This window comes from Haplochromis burtoni, unplaced genomic scaffold (assembly GCF_018398535.1).
Source record: "Haplochromis burtoni strain Fernald_Lab_line unplaced genomic scaffold, NCSU_Asbu1 Contig_353, whole genome shotgun sequence".
Taxonomy (NCBI): domain Eukaryota; kingdom Metazoa; phylum Chordata; class Actinopteri; order Cichliformes; family Cichlidae; genus Haplochromis; species Haplochromis burtoni.
The window spans coordinates 147,038-167,278 of record NW_024582714.1 but is presented as its reverse complement, the minus strand read 5'-3'; the positions used below and the strand labels follow the sequence as shown (position 1 = coordinate 167,278).

At 35.8% G+C, this 20,241-nt stretch overlaps 2 protein-coding genes and 1 long non-coding RNA gene across 7 annotated transcripts; 2 read left to right on the top strand and 1 right to left on the bottom strand.

Moving 5' to 3' along the window:
- Positions 1-5,627: 5,627 nt before the first annotated feature.
- On the bottom strand, positions 5,628-12,295 carry LOC102288738. 4 transcript variants are annotated; one of them, XR_001337035.2, is made up of 5 exons: positions 11,609-12,295; positions 10,090-10,161; positions 9,838-9,904; positions 6,205-6,342; positions 5,628-5,912 (listed from the first exon to the last, which is right to left on the bottom strand). It is a non-coding gene; the product is annotated as an uncharacterized LOC102288738 (long non-coding RNA). The 4 variants fall into 4 exon arrangements; XR_317094.3 differs by having other exon boundaries at positions 10,090-10,158; positions 11,609-12,293; XR_006055455.1 differs by lacking the exon at positions 11,609-12,295 and having other exon boundaries at positions 10,090-10,175.
- Positions 5,691-11,024, top strand: slc16a1a (solute carrier family 16 member 1a). Its single transcript, XM_014340298.2, has 4 exons — positions 5,691-5,907; positions 8,321-8,464; positions 8,585-9,358; positions 10,049-11,024. Exons 1-4 carry the CDS (start codon positions 5,691-5,693, stop codon positions 10,282-10,284), a joined length of 1,371 nt encoding a protein of 456 aa, XP_014195784.1. The 3' UTR covers positions 10,285-11,024.
- Positions 11,595-20,206, top strand: sycp1 (synaptonemal complex protein 1). 2 transcript variants are annotated; one of them, XM_005942957.2, is made up of 35 exons: positions 11,595-11,709; positions 12,091-12,220; positions 12,423-12,507; positions 12,609-12,652; positions 12,738-12,902; positions 13,024-13,091; positions 13,199-13,272; positions 13,367-13,425; positions 13,539-13,605; positions 13,758-13,831; positions 13,947-14,055; positions 14,342-14,436; positions 14,530-14,714; positions 14,804-14,871; positions 14,950-15,011; positions 15,117-15,233; positions 15,341-15,445; positions 15,584-15,687; positions 15,787-15,904; positions 16,006-16,076; positions 16,167-16,248; positions 16,347-16,409; positions 16,490-16,552; positions 16,628-16,690; positions 16,803-16,919; positions 17,015-17,125; positions 17,213-17,305; positions 17,397-17,471; positions 17,579-17,665; positions 17,758-17,910; positions 18,819-18,869; positions 19,014-19,085; positions 19,164-19,268; positions 19,438-19,503; positions 19,601-20,206. In XM_005942957.2, exons 2-35 carry the CDS (start codon positions 12,092-12,094, stop codon positions 19,739-19,741), a joined length of 3,141 nt encoding a protein of 1,046 aa, XP_005943019.1. In that variant the 5' UTR covers positions 11,595-11,709; position 12,091; the 3' UTR covers positions 19,742-20,206. The 2 variants fall into 2 exon arrangements, with proteins under 2 accessions (XP_005943019.1, XP_005943020.1); XM_005942958.3 differs by having other exon boundaries at positions 11,705-11,861.
- The last annotated feature ends 35 nt before the right edge of the window (positions 20,207-20,241 follow it).

Sequence of the window (20,241 nt, the reverse complement as noted above, 5' to 3'; positions counted from 1 at the left end):
AGACATTTTTTTCTGCTAAACAGTGTGGAAGAATTATGACTTACAACAAAACAGCTCATAAAAGAATTATACATTATACAAGGTTTATATATTATTATTATTATTATTATTATTATTATTATTATTAAATCTATCAATCATTCCGTTAACACAAAGTAAAGAATTTTTTTTAACTCAGGGGATCATGCTTCACTTCATGCGTCAGTTACTCAAGCATGTGAAAAAAAGTTATATAAATTAAGCAGAGTTTAAATTCATCGTTGACCACACTCAACAATATCAGCATGCTAGTCAGTTTTACTGTACTTGGCTGAAATTGCTATTATTATTACCTAAGAGTGCAAACACACTGTACTTTACTGTTGAAACTGAAATGTTGTTTGTTTTACACGACTGCGCTTTCCATTCTGTATAACCTGCAGCCAGCTTAGTAAACATAAACCCCTCGTCATGCTCAGAAACCTCTCTGCTTCTGCCTGTTTATACAATAGGATTAGAACAATTAACTCCCAAGGCAACGTCAGGTCTGACACGTAGACACAGATAACCAGATATTCTAGGATGAAATAGAAGACAGTGTGACGTCATTGTTCCTGAGCCTTTGAGTTGAGAGTTGGCTCTCTGAGAGTGATTATGCTGATAAAGGCGGCAGGTTCTGTACTTGACAGAGAATCCTATTATTTCTTTGGAGGGACTCCATAAGGAGACATAGAAATTGTACAGGCTATTGCAGGTCACATAAAAGATACAGTCAAAGCAACAAGAGAGGAGCATGTTGTGGTTTAATCTGACAGAATCACTTGAGTCCTTTTTGGACTGAAGGCAGAAAAAGCAAGTAAAATAGGCATGCTAACACCCCTGAGGGGGCTAATTCAAGTCATATACGGTGATTTTCAACATTTCCTCCTTTATCCTACTATGTGGTGCTAAATGACATTGTTCAAAAGGAGCAATTAAAGCTGGAAATGTCATGAGTGTTGTAGAGATGTGGTCATAACACATTTTGAATTGATGCCAGTGTTATTCAGTCCTTATTATTTAATTCCATGATGACCATGAAAGTATAACAAAATCATTCATCATTTATTAAGAAGCTGTTGAGGTATATTTTTTAAAGCAAGAAAAAACAATATATCAGTCTTGTAGAGAAACGAAACGTTTGTTTGATTTTTTTTTTTTTATTTCTCATATGATGGCAATGATGATATGCTATGTGCCAGTTTATTGTGAGATGTTTCTCTGAAAAAGTAAAAACTCCTCTATTAAACTTCATGTGGGAACAAAAACTTAATTGTACATTGTTCAAGTAATGCCATGTGCATGGCTCAAAGTGAAAGGATGCACTTAAATGTTAAAGAAAAAGTTCCTCTGTTAAGAACTGTGTATTCAGCCTTTGAACGGAACTAGCAGATACAAATTTGAATGCCTTTGTCCCCAAATCCATTTCTATTCCTCACACTCTGCTCCTGTGAATAAATACCAGCCCAGGAGAAAACACTGAATTGTAGGTGTTGCTCTATTGCATCCTCTGTTTGAAAAGCAATAAAAAGCATTGGAGGATGAAAAATGAGGTGAACTACACAAAGCAAGTTAACAATAAGAAATAATGTTTCAAGGGTGTCAAGAATTTGAAGGCATTTTGGAAGCACATGCTGTTTCAGTAACCCAGTGTACTCAGGCCTTTCCTGTCCCAAGCCCTGATACAGACTTATAAATAGTTCCTCAGGGAATCTGGGAGAAAGGCTCAACAAGGAATGACACAAAAGTCTTTCTTTCAGGTGGCTGAATAAACAATGTCCTTCATATTTGTAAAATTGATTTCCTATAAAATTCAAGTGAATGGCACTGATAACAGCATCTAATCTTCTGGAGCGCAGGCATTATTATATCCTCTTGGAGCACATACAGTCATGGATACTATAGAGTGCAGTATGCAGGGCCTTAGTCTGACCTTGTGTGTCAGCTCAGCACATGACAGAGGGGTGGAGAAAGCACCGTAGGGGCATGGCTCTACGTGTTGCATAGCCAATAAGATCTTGACTGGCCTCACCATTTAGCACCGTTGTGTCCAGATTGTCCAGCTGTTTGATCTGGGCACTGAATGAACTCTACTTTATTCAGAGGAAACAGTGACACTGTTGAAACTTGTAGCCTGGCACCGACCCACTGATTTTTTGTGGACAGTCTGTGAAACAAATGTAGTGTTTCTTTTTTGTATTTTTTTAATATATATCCAAAGCCACTCAGTCCGATTCTGTGATGTCTGCACTGTGTTAACGTCCCTCAGAGACTTTATCTGCAGAGCTCATCTGTCCCTGTTCAAGAGCTCCTGCTAAGGTAAGATCCTTGATATACATATAATATTTGCCAGACATCATTTTTAAAATAATTACTTCAAGAACTAGTCTGTTTCCAGTTGGATATTCATAAAAAATGGATTGCTTTGTTAGTGTTATAACAATACTTATTATGTGAGAATGCAATTTCCCTGAGCAAATATTTAACACATTATTCTCATCTATAATTAAACAGACAAATTCATTTCTGTCTAAAATTGGTTCTAGAAAGCTGGGGTCAGAAAAGGCCTGAAGCGGGCAGAATGAATGAAAAGTCTTCCGCAAAAGAGCCCAATTTGGCACAAATTTAAAATTGCGTGGTTTCTCAACATTATTAAAGGTAATTTCTTTTTTATTTTCATTATTCTTAGTTTGACAATTTAATTCAGGCAACATATGGGTACATAGAGTTGAGACTAAAATTAATTACTAAGAAAAGGAGATACATTTACCAAACTTAATCTTATGAATTCAAATTAAATCAGTTGAGCCTCACATCTTTAAGCACGGGCACCAAATCCTTTTGTATATCTGCTGATGTCCTCTGCTGAGCCCACCCTGCTTTGTGCTGGTATGTGTGTTGTCAAGTGGCACTTTCAGGCCGCCCACTTTGGCTACTTTATTTAGACCTTTACAGCGTGAGGGGAGTTTGTTTTTATACCTCTGCATGTTTGTCTACTCCTTCCTGGCTTGAATGAATTGACTCTCGGCAGTTTTTACTGAATTATTTGATATTTTGCTCTTTATTTTAGAGACAGGCAGTCAATCCTTAGTGAGAACTTATCTGTTTTATTCATTATTTCTGCAGATTTACTATTCTATCCTGGGGTCCTGTCTGTCTTAACTTGTTCCTCCATTTATCATTTAATGTCAACTGCTGAATTTTTATTCTTTAAAAGTACAGATAGCCCTGTTTCTGTTGTAACAACATTTCCCGGCTTATTATCCTGTTGAAGAGTCTAGACTTCATTCAATCTTTTCATTCCCTTTTCTCGTAATTTCATAGTTTCCAAAAGGAGAAGGCTCCTTGATCGATTAAAGGTTAAAACCTTTTTTAAAAAACTTTTACACTTAACCTAAACTAACTCAAATTATTGTTACCTACAGTGTGTTGAACAACATTGATTTTTAAAGTAGCATTTATTAAGAAAGGCCAATAAAAAATGTGGTGCAAACTTAGACATTTAGGCTTTGTAAAATAATATTGCTGTATTGTGGTCACTTCATGGAAAAATCTTTGGGCTGTCACGATGTTATTGGTAAAACATGATTAACTTTGATATGAAGCTAACCAATGGACAGGTAACATCAAACAACACTGAACTTTCTATGGATATGAAAACACAAGATTAAACTGGAAGCAACACATTAAAAAAGAAAAGAAACTATGACAAAATATATATCTATTTTGAGTAGAAAACTAATACAGTTACATTTTCTAATGCTGGTTGCAGAGAACATCATCAGAGTACAGAGCTGCAGTTAGGACACCTTTTTGTTTCCATGTTTGTGTCAGTTTGTGTATGTATTTGTCAGTGCAGAGTCTATGGATAAGCTTTTCAGCACAAAAGTTTTTCCATGCAGCCCTCCCAAAATCCCAATTGCATGTTTCTAAACATAAATGAATGCTCACTGGTTGACAAGTCGGCCAGAACATTGAAGTATGAAAAGTACAGACACAGTGCAGTTGGCTGATGGACCAATTTAATGTTCCTCAAAAACAACAGTCATTTAGCATTTTTACTTGCATAAAAAAAACAAATACTCCTTGTTAGTGATAACCAATAATGTCACACACACAACTTATTTCTTTGATATGCAAAACTGATTTGATTTAGTGGCAGTGTAAGTTCTTATTTCTCTCAGTGTATTGCTGCTGCAAGATAAAGAAGGAGGCACATTTACAGCTGCACAGCAGATGCTAAAATCCCAGCTCAATAACAAAAGTTCTTTAAAACATTAAATATTCACTACGTGCTGCACACAACTGGTTTATCCAATAAGTTTTCAGAGTCCTAACCCAATTCATCAACCAAATCAAGTCCTCCTTGGCTGAAAAACGCTACATCATCAGCCATTCCAGAGCGTAGCCCTGAGCTATTGAGCAGTGTGAATTCAACCTGTGTTCGTGGTCTGATCGATGTTCTCTCTGGATAGTCTCCCCTGTGTAAACAATACAGTAAGTTGTTTGACTCTGCAGATGGACTCGTATTCATCATTTCTAAAGTGAAACTGTGTGAGATCAGCGGGTGGGAGTTTAGTAAATGCATGCAGAGATCAATTCAAAGCAAAGCAAGGCCAGAAATGCCATGTTTAATCTTGAACATAGATATTAAAGTTGGGGAAATGCTTTTGCAACATAATGAATCTTTTCATATACACATGTGGTATCGTCAAAGCAGGGTTACTCAGAAGTTATAGGTCGGTATAGAAGGTTCGTACTGTATAATGCATGACAAAGCTATATGGTGAAGTGGCCAAAAGGGCTGAAATGGCCAAAAGGGCTTCCAAAGAATAGAAAAGCCTAGTTAGCGCTGAGACCAAGGAGCATGAAATGCGTGAAAACATTTTGGAAAAAGGAAAATTAAAATCAAGACTGTGAGACAGTACCTGATGTGTATTTTTTCTAGTTTTCTAAAAACTAAAAAAAAAGTAACATCAACTTACTGAAGGTTAAAAAAAATAAAAGCAAATGTTTATTTGATAAACACAGTGTGAAAATGTGAAAATTACGCCTCTGGTAGAAAATTTGTTAGTTTGATTTTCCTTCTTCAAAAACTGCCATGATAGGCAATGCCAAAGTAAAATGTACTAACAATATTACTAAACAAGAGAGGTGAGCCAGAAACAAAACCACTGCTGGTGTTTGGAAATACTGAAAACATCAAATCTGAGTTCTGTTTGCAAGGTCATACTGGTTAAGATCAACTTGAATATAAAGTTGATCTATTGCTGATGCTTTCTAGTCACCAAACTGATATAAGAATGTTTTATTGATGTCAAATGTTTCAAAGCTGAGGACAAAATATCAAGTTCAAGTAAAAGAGGACAATAAATTGAACAAAGTATCACAAATGACTGTGCAGCTGTATGAAACGGAAAAATGTTTTGTAATTTTCTATGTTTATTGATGGGTTGAATATTTATTAAGCACTTAACGAAATAAAGTTTTTTCAGCTTGTTTGCCAAAGGTCTTCTGTATTCTAATTCATAAACACAAATATAATTTTGTTAAACTGTTTTAAGAATTACAAGCAACTAATCAAAGGACTTTCTCTGTCACTTTGTTCTCTCCTAAACAGTCATTGTATCTGTAAAATTTCTTGAGTTTTAAGAGGAGATTTGCGAAGAACAATGCCACCAGCCGTCGGTGGTCCTCAAGGCTACACACCACCTGAGGGTGGCTGGGGATGGATGGTGGTGATTGGAGCCTTCATCTCTATTGGCTTCTCCTACGCATTTCCCAAGTCCATCACTGTCTTCTTCAAAGAGATTGAGGTGATCTTCAATGTGACAAGTAGCCAGGTGTCCTGGATCTCCTCCATCATGTTAGCCGTCACGTACGGCGGAGGTGAGCTACAGTACCATCCAAGACAAGCAGCTGAAATCAATACCCAGCTCTTAGCATGAACATACTACATTTATTCCTTTAGTGTTCTGTTCCAAATAAAAAAAAAAATCATTTATTTTTGATGAAATACAGGCTTACTGTGTAGCTTTTCAGTCACAGAGAGATCACACATAATCATAATTACTGTGCTGAAAAAATTAAACTGGCAAAACAAAAGTTCAAGTGTTCCATTGAAATGCTGTTGCAACATTATCTGTCTCTGGAGCATATGAATGAGTTTAAGCCTTGCACACCTACCCATTCTTTTCTCTTGTGCTTTGAGACTGGAAGACCACCAGGGGTTTTGTTTGTGTTCTTGCACTGATGAGATGAATGAGACACTTCATGATGTCACTCTGGGCTGGTCAATCAGATGACGATAAAGCCCTTTTCAAGCTCACGATAAATAAACAGAGAGAGATCAGAGTTCAAAGAAGTCCTTCTTGTCCCAAAAGGCCATCTCCTCTCAAATCAAAACACTGCTGTTCTCTTTGCTCTAGTGTGTGATGAACTGGAAAAATGATGACTTAGGCATCTAGTCTCAAGGAAGCTTCGGGAAAGCTGCTTTAGTGTTCCAAACTAATGTGTGAAGTGGGAAGTGTAGCTCCATATAAAATACACTGTCAGTCAAATTTTATACATGGGGCTATGTGTAAAATTGTTTGTAAGATTTGCTAGCAGTAAAATAAAATAGGAAATATGGCCTCACTCAGCTAGCATTACACTGTGTGCATAATGGTGAACATATTGCATCAAAACATCCCAGGTGAAAGCATCCCAAGAAACCAAGGTGCCACATGTCTGTTATTTACTCTGAGTATTAAGTTCCTAAGGCGAACAAAAACTTCACATTCAAGTTAAGTCCTCATTACTGTACAACAGAAGTATCGTGTTCCCCGTGGAAGAAATCAATGCTGCTTATTGTTCAGCAACACTTAACAAGCAGCTGCTTCTGGAGAGTGACATTCAGGCATGCAGGAACAATGGTTTAAGGTTACTGTAACAGTAACTGATTGTTCTCAACTTGCCAATCACCAATCTTTACCATGGTGTTGCTTTTTATTTGTAACACATAATGGACCAAAGTGGATGTTTGTTAATCACTTCTTTTTGTTTCACTTGGCTCTTAGAGCCTCACATGCCCTAACAAGTTATGAGCTGCAGTGTCTTAGTATACGTGGATATGTGTAACTCCCTCAATTAATGCAAATGTTTGATGTAAATATACACAGATGAAGGCAAGCTACGCATAGTAATTGAGAACAGAGAATAAGCAAGGCAATGTTTGTCAGCGCCGTGAGCAGATGACAGCTGAGCCTCTTGCCATCTCTATGTTAAACATTCAGAACACATCAGCAGGAGAAGTTCATTAACAGCCCACTGTTGCGTACCTCTGTACTCCTTCAATTTTTGATTCATTATATTCATAATATTCTACATTGGTTTGTCTCCAACCTTTTTATCATAAGCAACCCACCCTGCAACGCAGAAGGAAAGAACTCATTGTTTGTGAGGAGACTGCCTGCATTACAATTTAAAAACCCTTTGTCTTGCACCGTGCTGGCAAATGAGTCTGGACAACCTCTAAACAAAAACTGTCAGTTTCCATTTGGGTTCATTGGCTAGTGCAGAGATTTGGCAGGAAGGCAGAAGTGTCTTCCATGTGGATCCTCATACTCATTTAGGCTGGTTGTTACATGTCTTAGATGGAGATGGTGTTTTGCGACCCGAGCCCTCAGTGCATTTTAGTCATTTGTCTACTAGTCATAGCAATTTTCCTGAGCTGATTTTGAATCCAGTATGCATGAATCTTAATAAGCTGGTTACTGTTTGCACAGTCAGTCTTTCTTTCTCTATAGCCAGTATCAAAATCTAATATTTATATATGTTATATATATATTTATATATATAACAGAAGATTCAGTGTTATTTTAACCCCAATGTACACACCAGTGAGAAAATCACCCCAGTACACTCACACAAATACCCCCACCCGCTTGTCTGAGCTGAGATATTTCTAATGATCATTTCAATTGTGTTTGGAGTACATTAAAAAGAGCTCCAAAACAAATTATTCTTCTGTCAATTTTTATGAATATCTGGATCAAATAAATGATTATTTCATTGCAGCTTTTGTGGTTTTTCTGACAGATCGCATTATTAATGGCTTGGGAGCACATCTACTGCAGTGCAGCACTGACAAAACTGATTGCTGAAGTTGTTTGAATTTGCTGAGACACAGCTGTGGCACTAGAGCCCTCTGGTGGTTAAAATTAGAATTGTGCCTTTGAATAGATGAAAAACATGTAGCGACATGATATATATGCTATATTTATATATTTACTATATTTGTTCTTTGTTTCTTTTGATGCAGGTCCAATCAGCAGCATCCTGGTTAACAAATATGGGAGTCGTCCCGTTATGATGGCTGGAGGATGCCTGTCAGGATTGGGCCTCATTGCTGCTTCTTTCTGTGAATCTGTTCAAGCACTGTACTTTTGCATAGGTGTTCTTGGAGGTACCTAGTTTTTAACATTTTCAAGTTTGTTTGTTACTAACTTATTTTTTTCGTGCACTGTTGTTTTTTCAAACACTGTTTCATGCTCATTTTTATACATATTTTTACTGAATCTTTCAGGTCTGGGATTGTCCTTCAACCTTAACCCTGCTCTCACAATGATTGGAAAGTACTTCTACAACAAGCGACCTATTGCTAATGGGCTTGCCATGGCTGGAAGTCCTGTCTTTCTTTCTACCCTAGCTCCTATTAATACTTGGCTCTTTGATCAGTTTGGCTGGAGAGGAAGTTTTCTGATCCTGGGTGGCCTGCTTTTCAACTGCTGTGTTGCAGGTTCCCTCATGCGACCTATAGGACCAAAACCCAAGCCTGCAGAGAAGACCACAGAGAGGAAGACTGTGTTGCAGACCATTAACAGCTTTATCGACCTCACTTTGTTCAAGCACCGTGGCTTTTTGCTCTACATAGTGGGAAATATTGTCATGTTTTTTGGCCTCTTTGCACCGCTGGTGTTCCTCTCTAATTATGCCAAGAGTAAAAACATTGCCAAAGAGAAGGCAGCTTTTTTACTGTCTATCCTCGCTTTTGTTGACATGTTTGCCCGACCCTCAATGGGCATGGTGGCCAATACCAAGTGGGTCCGTTCCAGGATACAGTACTTCTTTGCTGCTTCAGTACTGTACAACGGCGTGTGTCATGTCCTAGCTCCAATATCAGAAGATTATACAGGCTTTACCATTTATGCCATCTTCTTTGGGTTTGCTTTTGGCTGGCTGAGTGCAGTGCTGTTCGAGACGTTAATGGACCTAGTCGGAGCGCAGCGTTTCTCCAGTGCTGTTGGGCTTGTCACTATTGTTGAGTGCGGTCCTGTATTATTAGGTCCGCCGTTACTTGGTGAGTACCCCACTAATGATAATAACTACTTACTATATACTTATATACTTACTATAACTACTTACTATACTAATACACTTGTATATATAAGTTATACAGTGGATTGTTAAGCCACTACATAAGTGCTTAATTTTATTTTTTAACTGGCTAGCAGAGGGCACTCCTTGAGTCTCAATAAGAAGTGCAACTGTATAAAAAAATGGCCTTGTTGGTCACTCAATCTTTTACTTCAGTAAAGACTTCGCTTATAGGTTTATGGTCTCAATCTCTAGTTTCAGCTGTTACACAACACAATATTGTCTTCATTTTGTAATTTTGATTTAGACTGCTAGATTATCCATCCATCCATTCCAGCTGTCACTGGGCGTGAGGTGTGGTCTCCCCAGACAAGTTACAAGCCCATCACAGGGGCAACACATAGACCCTTACACTGTTCCACTAGAATAGACTATCGCACATTATGTCATTGAGTGTAGTACCTTGTAAGTGAAAAGCCATGAGCATGTAGGGTCTGTAGTTTTTCAGTCAGTACCAGCCCTTGCACTACTATCAAAACACACAAAGGGTAACAGCTAAAATATCCATCTGAACAATTCTGAATGTGAGTGCACAAACCAAGACTTACATTTTTTATATACAGTTTATGCACAGAAACAGATGATCCTGTATGATGTCGTTTTGTCTTCACAGGGAAGTTCAAAGATGTCTACCATGATTACAAGTACACCTACCAGGGCTGTGGGATCATCCTCATAGTTGCTAGTGTCTTCCTGTTTGCAGGAATGGGGCTGAACTATCGGCTGCTGGACAAAGAGAAAAAAAAGGAGGAGAGGAGAGGAGTGGTGGGAGTTGGAGAACAAAAGTCCAACAGGGACAATGCTGCCAAAGAGGTGGCAGAAGCTAGGAATACAGAGGACACTGTATAAAGTCCTGCATCAAGTCAATTTACAACATGGGTCAATTTATTGTCCTTAGTGAGGTAATTTTTCATCAAAAGAAACATGCTTTTTCAACAGGCAACAATAGCATTAATTCCTCATCAGTTTGATTATGCATTGTTTTTGAAGCCCACCATAGAACTCATAGCCACAATTATAAAAGTCCTTTAAACACAAATACACAATCCTCATTAAATATATACCTCTTATATTTATACTTAAACCTCATAAATATATTAAATAAGCAATTTAAATTACGTCTGTCTTATTGATAATATCATTATAACATTCTTTATAACTTTATTTCCTTTAGCATGTTAACCTTCTGAAATGTACAATCACATAATGAAAGTGTTTTGCTCTCGTTTGTTTGCTGTTACCAGTAGAAAGCTTTATTTTTAAGAGACACTTTCTCTTTTCTCACTTCTCTCTCACGACATTTATAAGACAGCATGAGCTTTCCAAGCACATCACAGCAAAGTGCAATTTTTTTTAACTTTTAGAAGTATCACCCATGCCACTTTGTTTATTCCATAAGCACATTCATTCTCATTCTAAATTCTTTTAAATGTTATTTTTTTCTGGTTCATTGTTGATAATGCATTATGCCAATTATAAAATAATTCTGATGTTTAGCGGTTTGCCTTATGATGGAAAACATGCCACTGACTGCAAAAAAAGGAATTTTGTGGAAAAAGTCAAATAAAAGGCTGTTTAACAAGGATGCAATACTCCACTGTGTCTTGTGTCTTGTTTTTTCTTGAATCTAAGATAGAAATATGGTATGATATTTTTGTTATGTGCTGACATAATTTATTTAAAAATTAAATCTTAACGTCAGGAAAAAAAAGAATAATTCTACATTATTATTTTGTTTGTAATATTTTTTACATATCAGTTTTGATACAAGAGTTCAGAGAATAATTAATATTCTCCACTATGTACCAAACTGATTGATGGTTTCAAAGATACAAAGTGCTGTTCTTATATGATATATATCACCTCCAACTGCATATCTGTGCTAAATTAGACCCTTGACTATAACGTATTACCTTCATTTTTCATTTTATAATATAAAATTTTTCTTTATTTTGCCAATTTTACACATTAAATATTAATTAAAGGGACACAGCATCCGCCCACCAAAAAACAACTTAATTTTGTGTATATACCACTGCTACCACAAACATTATTCTTATATTATTCTTATTATTCTTATTCTTATTCTTCTTATTATTATTATTCTTATTATTATCAAGAAGAAGAAGAAAAATAAGATAATAAAAAAATTAAGTATGATATTTAAATAAACCTGAACGACAGAAGAATAGTCTTCACTTAAACAGTTGGTCAAGAGTCCTTCCTCGCCTCGTGCAGGGTGGTCGCGTTATAACCGTTAACCAAGTTTAACAGGTAACGTTTAAAAAAAATGTCATAGTTTACACGTAGTACCTAGTAAATTACCACATTGATGTTTATTAAGTAACATTCTAAACTACTGACTATTATTATTGGTTTTTTATCTTGTATTTTGTGGGAATTAACGCTGCTCTAATATACCGGAGGTAACTGTTAGCTGTTGTCTGCGAGCCTAGTTGACTCACAAATAAAAAGCTAATTACTGTTAGCTAACTAGCTAATGTTTAGGGTTATTTGACTTGTGAATATTAGGTAAAAAGGGAAGATAATAGTTATTTGTAGTCTTCTGGCATTTCTGTGGTGTTTATTAAAGATGTCTTGGTTTAAAACACGGCATTATTAAATAACTAGGTTATTGCTGTATGGCTATTCCAGAATGGAGAGAGATCAGCGTTTTAGCTTCAAGCTGTTGGTGCCTCCCAGGGTGAATAACGGACCAATATCTGCGGTTCAACCTCAAGAAATAGTTGAAGACAGAGGCAATTTCATGAAAGCATTGCAACCTGTAAGTCAATAAATAGTTAGTTATAATTAGTTAATAATTAGAAGCTAAGCAATGATGAAAAAACTCAAAGCACCACTATGCTAGCTCAGCAGTAACTATTTAACCTTAGCAATGACCATTGTATGTGCGTTGTCAGCAGCATTCTATGAGGCAGTAATTATTAACACACATGACATTAAATATTACTGCTCTTTTCCACCAGAGTTACAGTGAATGCTTTGACAAAGAGAAAAACATCCTGTCCCCCAATACAAACGTGGTTGCACCAACTAAACCGCCCAAACAAGGTATTTGTGTGTCTTTGTGTTATTTAACAACACCAGTTCTATCACTTCCAACAGAAGAACTGCACTATAAATATTAAACTAATTATTGTTTCCCACTAAAGACTTTCTGAAGATGAAACTCATGCAACCAATGGAGAAAGACGGGGTAAATATTTCTATTGCACAGAAATGTGCAGCATGAATATGTCTGTGTGTGTCATTTTACTTCCTAAACTGTGGATGTTTTCCAGAATAATTGCAATCCTGGTCAGCTTTATTCAAAGCTGTTTGATGAAGTTGAGAAAATTAAGTGTTGGAAGGTTAAAGTTTATTCTGACACTGTGGAAAAGGAAAGAAGGCTCCAAGATAACAAAAGAACAATTGAAACACAGCGCAAGGCAATTCAGGAGTTGCAGGTGTGTACCCCACAGACTGATCTTATTTGATCTTATGCTTATCTCTGTCTATCTACTTATGTACAACATTTACAACAGGAAGAGATAACTTTGAATTCTTTAATGTATTTTCTGTCTGCAGTTTGGAAATGAAAGTCTCAGCATAAAGATGGAGGAGCAGATTAGTGAAAATGAAGAACTGAGAAACAAGTATGTGTGATTTGTGAAACTAAGATAAATATGATGATCTGATTACATTTAGCTTTGTTTTGTTCCTTTAATTGTGAAATGCTAAAAACTCAATTTTTAAAATGCAGAAACAATTCAACATGGAACTTGTGCAATATACTCAAGGAAACCTTTGACTCGTCAGTTGAGAAAATACATTTATGTAAGTAAAAATTCTGGTGATCTGGAGAATACTTTTCTTTATCAGCTTTAGTAAGTGCAGAAATAAACGGTACATTGCTGTGAATGTTTTGCAGTTGAAGCTGAAAGAGAGGAAACCCACCACCTCCTTACTGAAAACAACGAAAGCGTTAAGGTAAAACACCACAAAATATTTGCCAGTAGTAGCTTTTAATTTATTATATTTTGTTGACCAAAACATTGTAAAATGATGAGGTTTGATTGCCAGTTTATTACTTTTTCATTTAGAAAATGATTGCCGCATTTGAAAGCCTACGTGTCCGAGTAGAAACTGATCAGCAAGAGATGCAGAAAGGTATATATATACATTTCTTCTTGCCGCTATTACGCCAAAATGTTATGTCTTTTACTCAATAAAATGCCTTAAATGTATTTAGGCTTTAAGTGGAACTAGATGAATTAGTGACACTTTGACCATCAACACAGCATGTTTTATTGTTTTTTCAGTCAAAGAAGACTTACTGCAATTTGACCATCTACAAAAGAAATATCAGCAGGAATTTAAGATAAAACAGGAAGAGGTTGGTGGGGGCAAAAAGCCCTTCCATCAGTTTATTTGAGGAACTTTTGGCATGAAATATATTTCCACAAATTTTACAAATTTTGACACGTTAATGACTGACATGTTCTTTACAGATAACCATGCTTCAATTAAAACTTAAGGATAAGGAAACCCAACTACAGAAACTCCTGCTGGACCTCGATGAAACTCAGAAGCACTGCAATGAACTTCAACAGTCAACAAGTAACATCATAATTAGATCTGAAGATAAGCTGTGAATGTTGATTTTATAAACTTTGCTACACTGGTAATAAAAACAGTGTGTTCATAACAAGACATTTTTTAAATATTACTCAGTATTAAATATGCAGAAGTATTAGAGTCATGACAGTATATTTGGATAGATGCTCATTAACATGAGAAAAGGTGCTTAGTATAAGGTGAAAATGTTTTATTTCTTTTCCAGACTTCAGGTCAGGTTAGTACACTTTGTTTTGGGGATATTAATATTATATATGTGCTTTTATAGATCATCAATTTGAAGTTCTCAAAAGTGCAAAAGCTGAACAGGAATCTCTTCTTCAACAACTGAATATTGCTGAGCAGCGCTGCAGAGAGACTGAGGTGAGTATCTTGAGATTCTTTTCTTTGTACTGAAATTGGGCTCTTGTGTTGCATGCAATATGCTTTAACTGAAATATTAATAACCCAACAAAGAAAAATCAGGAAACTACTGCTGCAGCCTTGGAACAAAGTAAAAAAGAGTATGCTGAGGTCATCCAAAGCAAAGATCTCAGTTTACAGGAGCTCAACAGAGTCAAAAACCAGCAAGCAGAGGAGCTAGAGTGCATTCAATCAACCATTCAAGAGCTAAAGACTTCACTAGCACTAGAGAAAGAGAGGTATATTAAACTCCTTCATTCACAGTGTTTTCTAGATAAAGTACAGTGTTTCCTCATGTCATTATATTCTTGTTTTTACTTTTCTGAAGGGCCAAAGAGCTTGAGGATAAACTTATAGAAAACAACACTGAACTTGAAAGGAGAAACACAGTTTTAGGTAAGTCCCACCGGATAACATGTGTTGATATTTTTAGGTGATGTGGTTTCAAGTCGAAAGAAATATTTTACTCAACAGGGGAAACCTTCGACCAAGCTACAAAGAAAGATGGCCTAATCCAAATTCTCAAAGATGAACTGGTACGGTTCATTTGAAGGGAAAGTGTACGATTTCTCTCTAAAACCAGTCTTTGCATGCCCAAGTCTGTTACATACCTTCAAAACAATATGTGTTCTTGTTATTAGGACACAAAATCTAAATCCATTGAGTCAGTGAAGGCTAAAATTCAGTTCACTCAAGCTAAAATGGAGGAACTCATGGCTGAGCTTTTAAAGAAAACTGAAGAAATCCACTTGGTTAAGGTGATATAAGTAGATAAATAGATACATAATGCAAAAAGAAAAGACAATCTGTATCAGATAGCCTATTAAAGATACTTAAAATTGTTTGTCCTTTTTCCCTGATACAGAAAGAAGCAGAGAATGCTTTTGCTGAAAATGATTCACTGAAAAAGTCTTGTGAAGCTGCTGAAAAGGAAAAAGAACATTTACAGGAGAAGTCCACTTTGACTCAGGTATTTACATGTTTTTAATTTTGTTTCTCATCCCCTCACCTCTTATCCACTAGAGAAAGCTGTTTATGTGTTTGGTAGTAAAATATATTCATTGGGTTGAAATATACAATGCATTGCTTCTCTGTAATATACCTGCAGATCAAAGTGCAGGTGCTGGAGGAACAGCTGTGTACTGAAATGAAGAAAAATAAGGAATGCAATGTTCAGATGGAGCAGCTGAGGAAAGACATTTTGCAAAATGAGTGAGTTATTAATAGACAGCCATTTTATCATATTAGCATATATAATATTTTATTACGCTGTTGTAATATGTTTCATTTTTTATTTATGTCATTTTTAAGAGTAAAGTATGAAGAGTTATTATCAAACTTTAATGAGCTGCAGTCTGAGAAGACAGCCATTCAAGAGCAGTTTGAAAATGGATTATCTAACGTGCAAACTATTGAGGCAAACATGAAGGTCTGAATTTTATTGTATTATTGTCATTTTTATTATTATTTGTATTATTATTAATTCATTCATTATATGAATCACAAATTCTGAAAACTGTTTTGACTCAGGTGAGTGAGGAGAAGGCATTAAAACTCGATGGAGAAATTCAAACGCTGGTGGAAGAAAACAAGACTTTACGGTGAATATTCACTTCAGAGGCTTAAAGATACTTTTTCCTGATTGGAATGTACAGTTTTTGAGATTTAAATATTAATTTTCCATGCAATAGAGATGAGTTAACTGCAGTCAAAACCAAAATCCTGGGGAAATGTGTACAAACAGAAACTCTGCAGAAGCAAATTGAAGAAAAGGTAAGCATCTTAACTAAATTATTAGCAGAAACAGGGCTTTATAAAGATGCTTATTCTAAACATGTTCATTATGACTTCTTTATGCTCTGTGTGAACAGTATGAGCAACTTCAGGTGAAAATCACAGAAAAAGAAAAACAGATCAAAGCTGTGGAAACAAAGGTGAGTGAAAAATGTGAAATTGCAAATACTGTTGTTATTGATCATTTTCTGGAACTAAACAAAAAATCTTTGCTTTTTAGCTGTGCAAACTCAGAAAACAATATGAAATTAAATTTAAAGCCCAGGAGGAATACAAGAAAGAGGTTTGTAATGACCATGAAACTCTAGCTATAAAAGGAGTGGAATGGTATTTATTGTCCTCACTTGTATATTTTCAGAATAAAATGCTTAAGAAACAAATGGCACAGGAGATTGCAAAATCCAGTGACCTTGAAACAACGGTATGGGGATGGTTTGCTTTGTGTTTTTATTTTCCAGTTGTTAATACGTATGTGAACTATTTAAGCTAATCAGTATTAGACTGGAAAATTAAGATGCTGCTTTAATCTTTAGATCAACAGCCTTCAAAATGAGTCCCAGAACCTTAAACAACTCAAAGGAGAAGAACATGAGAAACTGCTCAAGGCTCTTGAGTCAAAATCGACTTTTGCAGCAGAACTTGAGAAAGAGGTTACTTTTTTACTTTTCAATTTGTAATTTCAATTTAATTAACATTTACCTCCTTCAAATTGAATTTACAATAATAGAACCAATTTGTGTTATAGGTCCAGAAACTTAGAATAACAGCAGCAGAAGCCATTAAGAACAAGGAGGCCACAGAACTTAAATGCCAGCATAAGATTGGAGATATGGTCACTCTGATGGAAAAACATAAGGTAAAGTTATTATAATGGCCTTTTTGCTGTCTGATAAATATGTCTCATGTATATTGTGTTGGAATGAACCCAACTTGTCACTACCAGAGCCAGTATGACCGGATGGTCCAAGAAAAGGACGCAGAACTTGAAGAGAAGAAGAAGAATGAGATGGAGGCGACTGCTCGTGAAAAATCACTGGTACCAAGAAACATGCTAAGTAGCACTAATAATGATTGACCAGAAAATATGTCATATCCTAACATTTGCATCACAAATTTCTCTAAATCAGGAATTGGACCTCTCAAAGCATAAGTCTGAAAATGAGAGGCTGAAGAAAGAGCTGAAGGCAGAAACAAGAGAGAAGGTATATCCTACTTTAAATCAGTTTATGTTGGATTTATGAATACAGCTGTTTGTTTGTCATACTTCTGAGAGAGACAGCTCACAATGTAACAAACACTTTGAATTTAGAAAAACCTCAGAAACAAAACAAGTGATCTGAAGCAGGAAATGTCTGTTGTGAAAAGCACTCTGCTGTCACAAGGGAGCGACAAACAGGTACAGTGCATGCAGCTCATAGGCTGCCACTAGATGGCATTCTTTGTCATTACTTTTAGTTGACCCAAAATTGTATGTGTACAATTTTACAGGTACAGGTAGCTGCCTCAAACTATAAACAAGGGAAAAGTTCAGAGGTTCCAAAAGAGAACTCTTCAAAGAGTCACACATTTGACGTCTTCAAGGCCAAGAAAACTTCCTCCTACAGCAAAGATGGTCAGAGTTTGGCCACTCGTACAACATATGTGAGTTTTATCGACCAAAATGTTTTCAACAGATTAAGCACGTTTTGTTTCAGACATTTTTGTTTAAGGTAAGCTTAGAAAATCAGATGATTAAGGTTTTTATAACTACAGATTTCTCAAAATAGCCTTTTCTACTTCAGATATAGTACATCCTTGGTTTTGGGTATTATGAAAAATAAATACAACCCCAATTGAATTTGCTGAACTGGTATTTATTAGAAAAATAATCCATGGTACCAGGTTATAGGTAAAGACAAAAACAGAACAACATTCAGCTGAGTCAGGATCAGCCGATATTTGGTCTAAGTGATTGGTGGATCAAAACGGACAAATAGATTCATTTATTATTTTTCCATAATATTTGCAAAGATTTTAATTGCCATTTTTTGGTTTGTTTTTTTTGGTGGACATGGTGTTTTAGCCTTTCAATTTGTAGCCCTATAGCTATTCATAATGTTTATTATTCACCTGGATTTTATTTAGAGAAAGAAAAGAGATTTTAAATGTATTTATTGTGTATGAGTAAAAAAAGTTATATATTCATATGTTTGAATGAGGTCTCAAATGTGCCATGGGAACTAAAAATGCACCAGAGTTGACAGATTTATTTAGAAACCATCAATTAACAAGAATAGCAGTGTGAATATGAGCATGGGTGTTACGCATTGGAGAAAACATTTAAATTCATGAAGAGCATCTCTCAGAGATTAGTAAGCTAGCAGCTTTTATAGGGCCTGAGAATACTGGCGCCAGATACTCTTAGTCAGTTCACATGGAAGACTCTGCTAATAATTGCCTATAGCTGTAGGGAACGACTGCAAAACTTTGTGTGTGAGTGCAAAGCAGTACAATGTAACCTTATTACCACAGCCTTTTTCTAAAGCAACTTTGTTTGAATTGTTGTTAAGGAATCTGCTACTGAATTTATCAGAGCATCATGTGGAACACCAAAATCCAAGGTAGACTGCAATTTAACCTATTCATAAAGTAGATATATAAAATGGCTATAGTGACAGAATAAATTATAACATAATTCATGTATCGATATGCTTTTATTTACTTTAAGTTTTATGATAAATGATTGCACTGACTTTGAATTGTAGTGCATCAACAGTGAAGACATGAAAACCCCAAGAAGTCTTACAAACCATATTGCTGGAACAACAAAGATCAAAGTAATATAGTATACCATTCTGACATTTTCCAAAATTGAAAAAATATGAATATATTCACTGACATTTACTCCCCTATAGTCCTACAGAATAAGGACTCCCCCTTCTGAACAGTCAGCACAGTGGGGAAAGAGCGCCATTGAACTTGACCCCAAGTCTGACAGCTCAGATCAAAATGATCTCTTGGTAAGCAATGTTTTTTTGTTTTTGTTTTTTCGGGTTGGGGGGTGGGGGCTTGTTAATATTTAAAAAAATAATGGCATAAACCTTGCAGGTTATGTGAATGTGATTTTACCATTTCTGCAAATTCGCTAGGACAGATTAATGTGTATTCCTCTGTTTCTTGTCTTGATAGACCTTTACAAATACACCTGCACATAAAAGTTCAGATTCACAATGTAAACTCCACATTCTCAAAAAGGTAATGTGCCTTTATGATCCAACAAAGTGGCATATAATATACTTACTTTGATTTTTAAAAATCCCTATATGTGTGTATGTGTGTGTTATTTTTACAGAATCAGAGCCCACTCATTCATAAATCACCAGGAAACTCCTTAAAGCTGGCCGCAATGAAAAGAATGAGAGATGCTGGTTGGACAGCTGTTACTGGCTGTGACAAAAAAAAGAAGAAGACCAATGAGAAGATTTTTGCCTAAGTATGGCTGTTAGGTCAGATTAGCAGTAATAACAATATTGGTAGAGGTGGGTGACTTGAAATACAGTTCTATTGAGAATGAATAAATAATACACGATTGACTGAATAACAAATAGACTAAAAATAACACAAAAACATGAATGGAATATGTTTCTATGGTTCAACTAAAACATAGTGTCAATGAGAAGAAGGTTTTGGTGTTAAGATGCCAGCTTTTAGTAAGTTTATTTATGGGTGTTTAGGATTAAATTTCTACCTACTACAGAGTCAATGTCTTTACTTATGTATTACTTTGCTGTTGTGCTAATGTTTGGAATAACTCATCTTTAATGTTAACGTGAAATCTAATATGTTCTATCACAAGGTTATGTTGCTGATCTTTGACAATTTCTAGTTGTTACAAGTTACTCTGTTAATATATTTATGTATTCTGGTGTTGTAAAAATAAAAGCAATGTTCTCAAAAATCAGTTTTGTACTTGTTTGCATGTCCTACCTATTC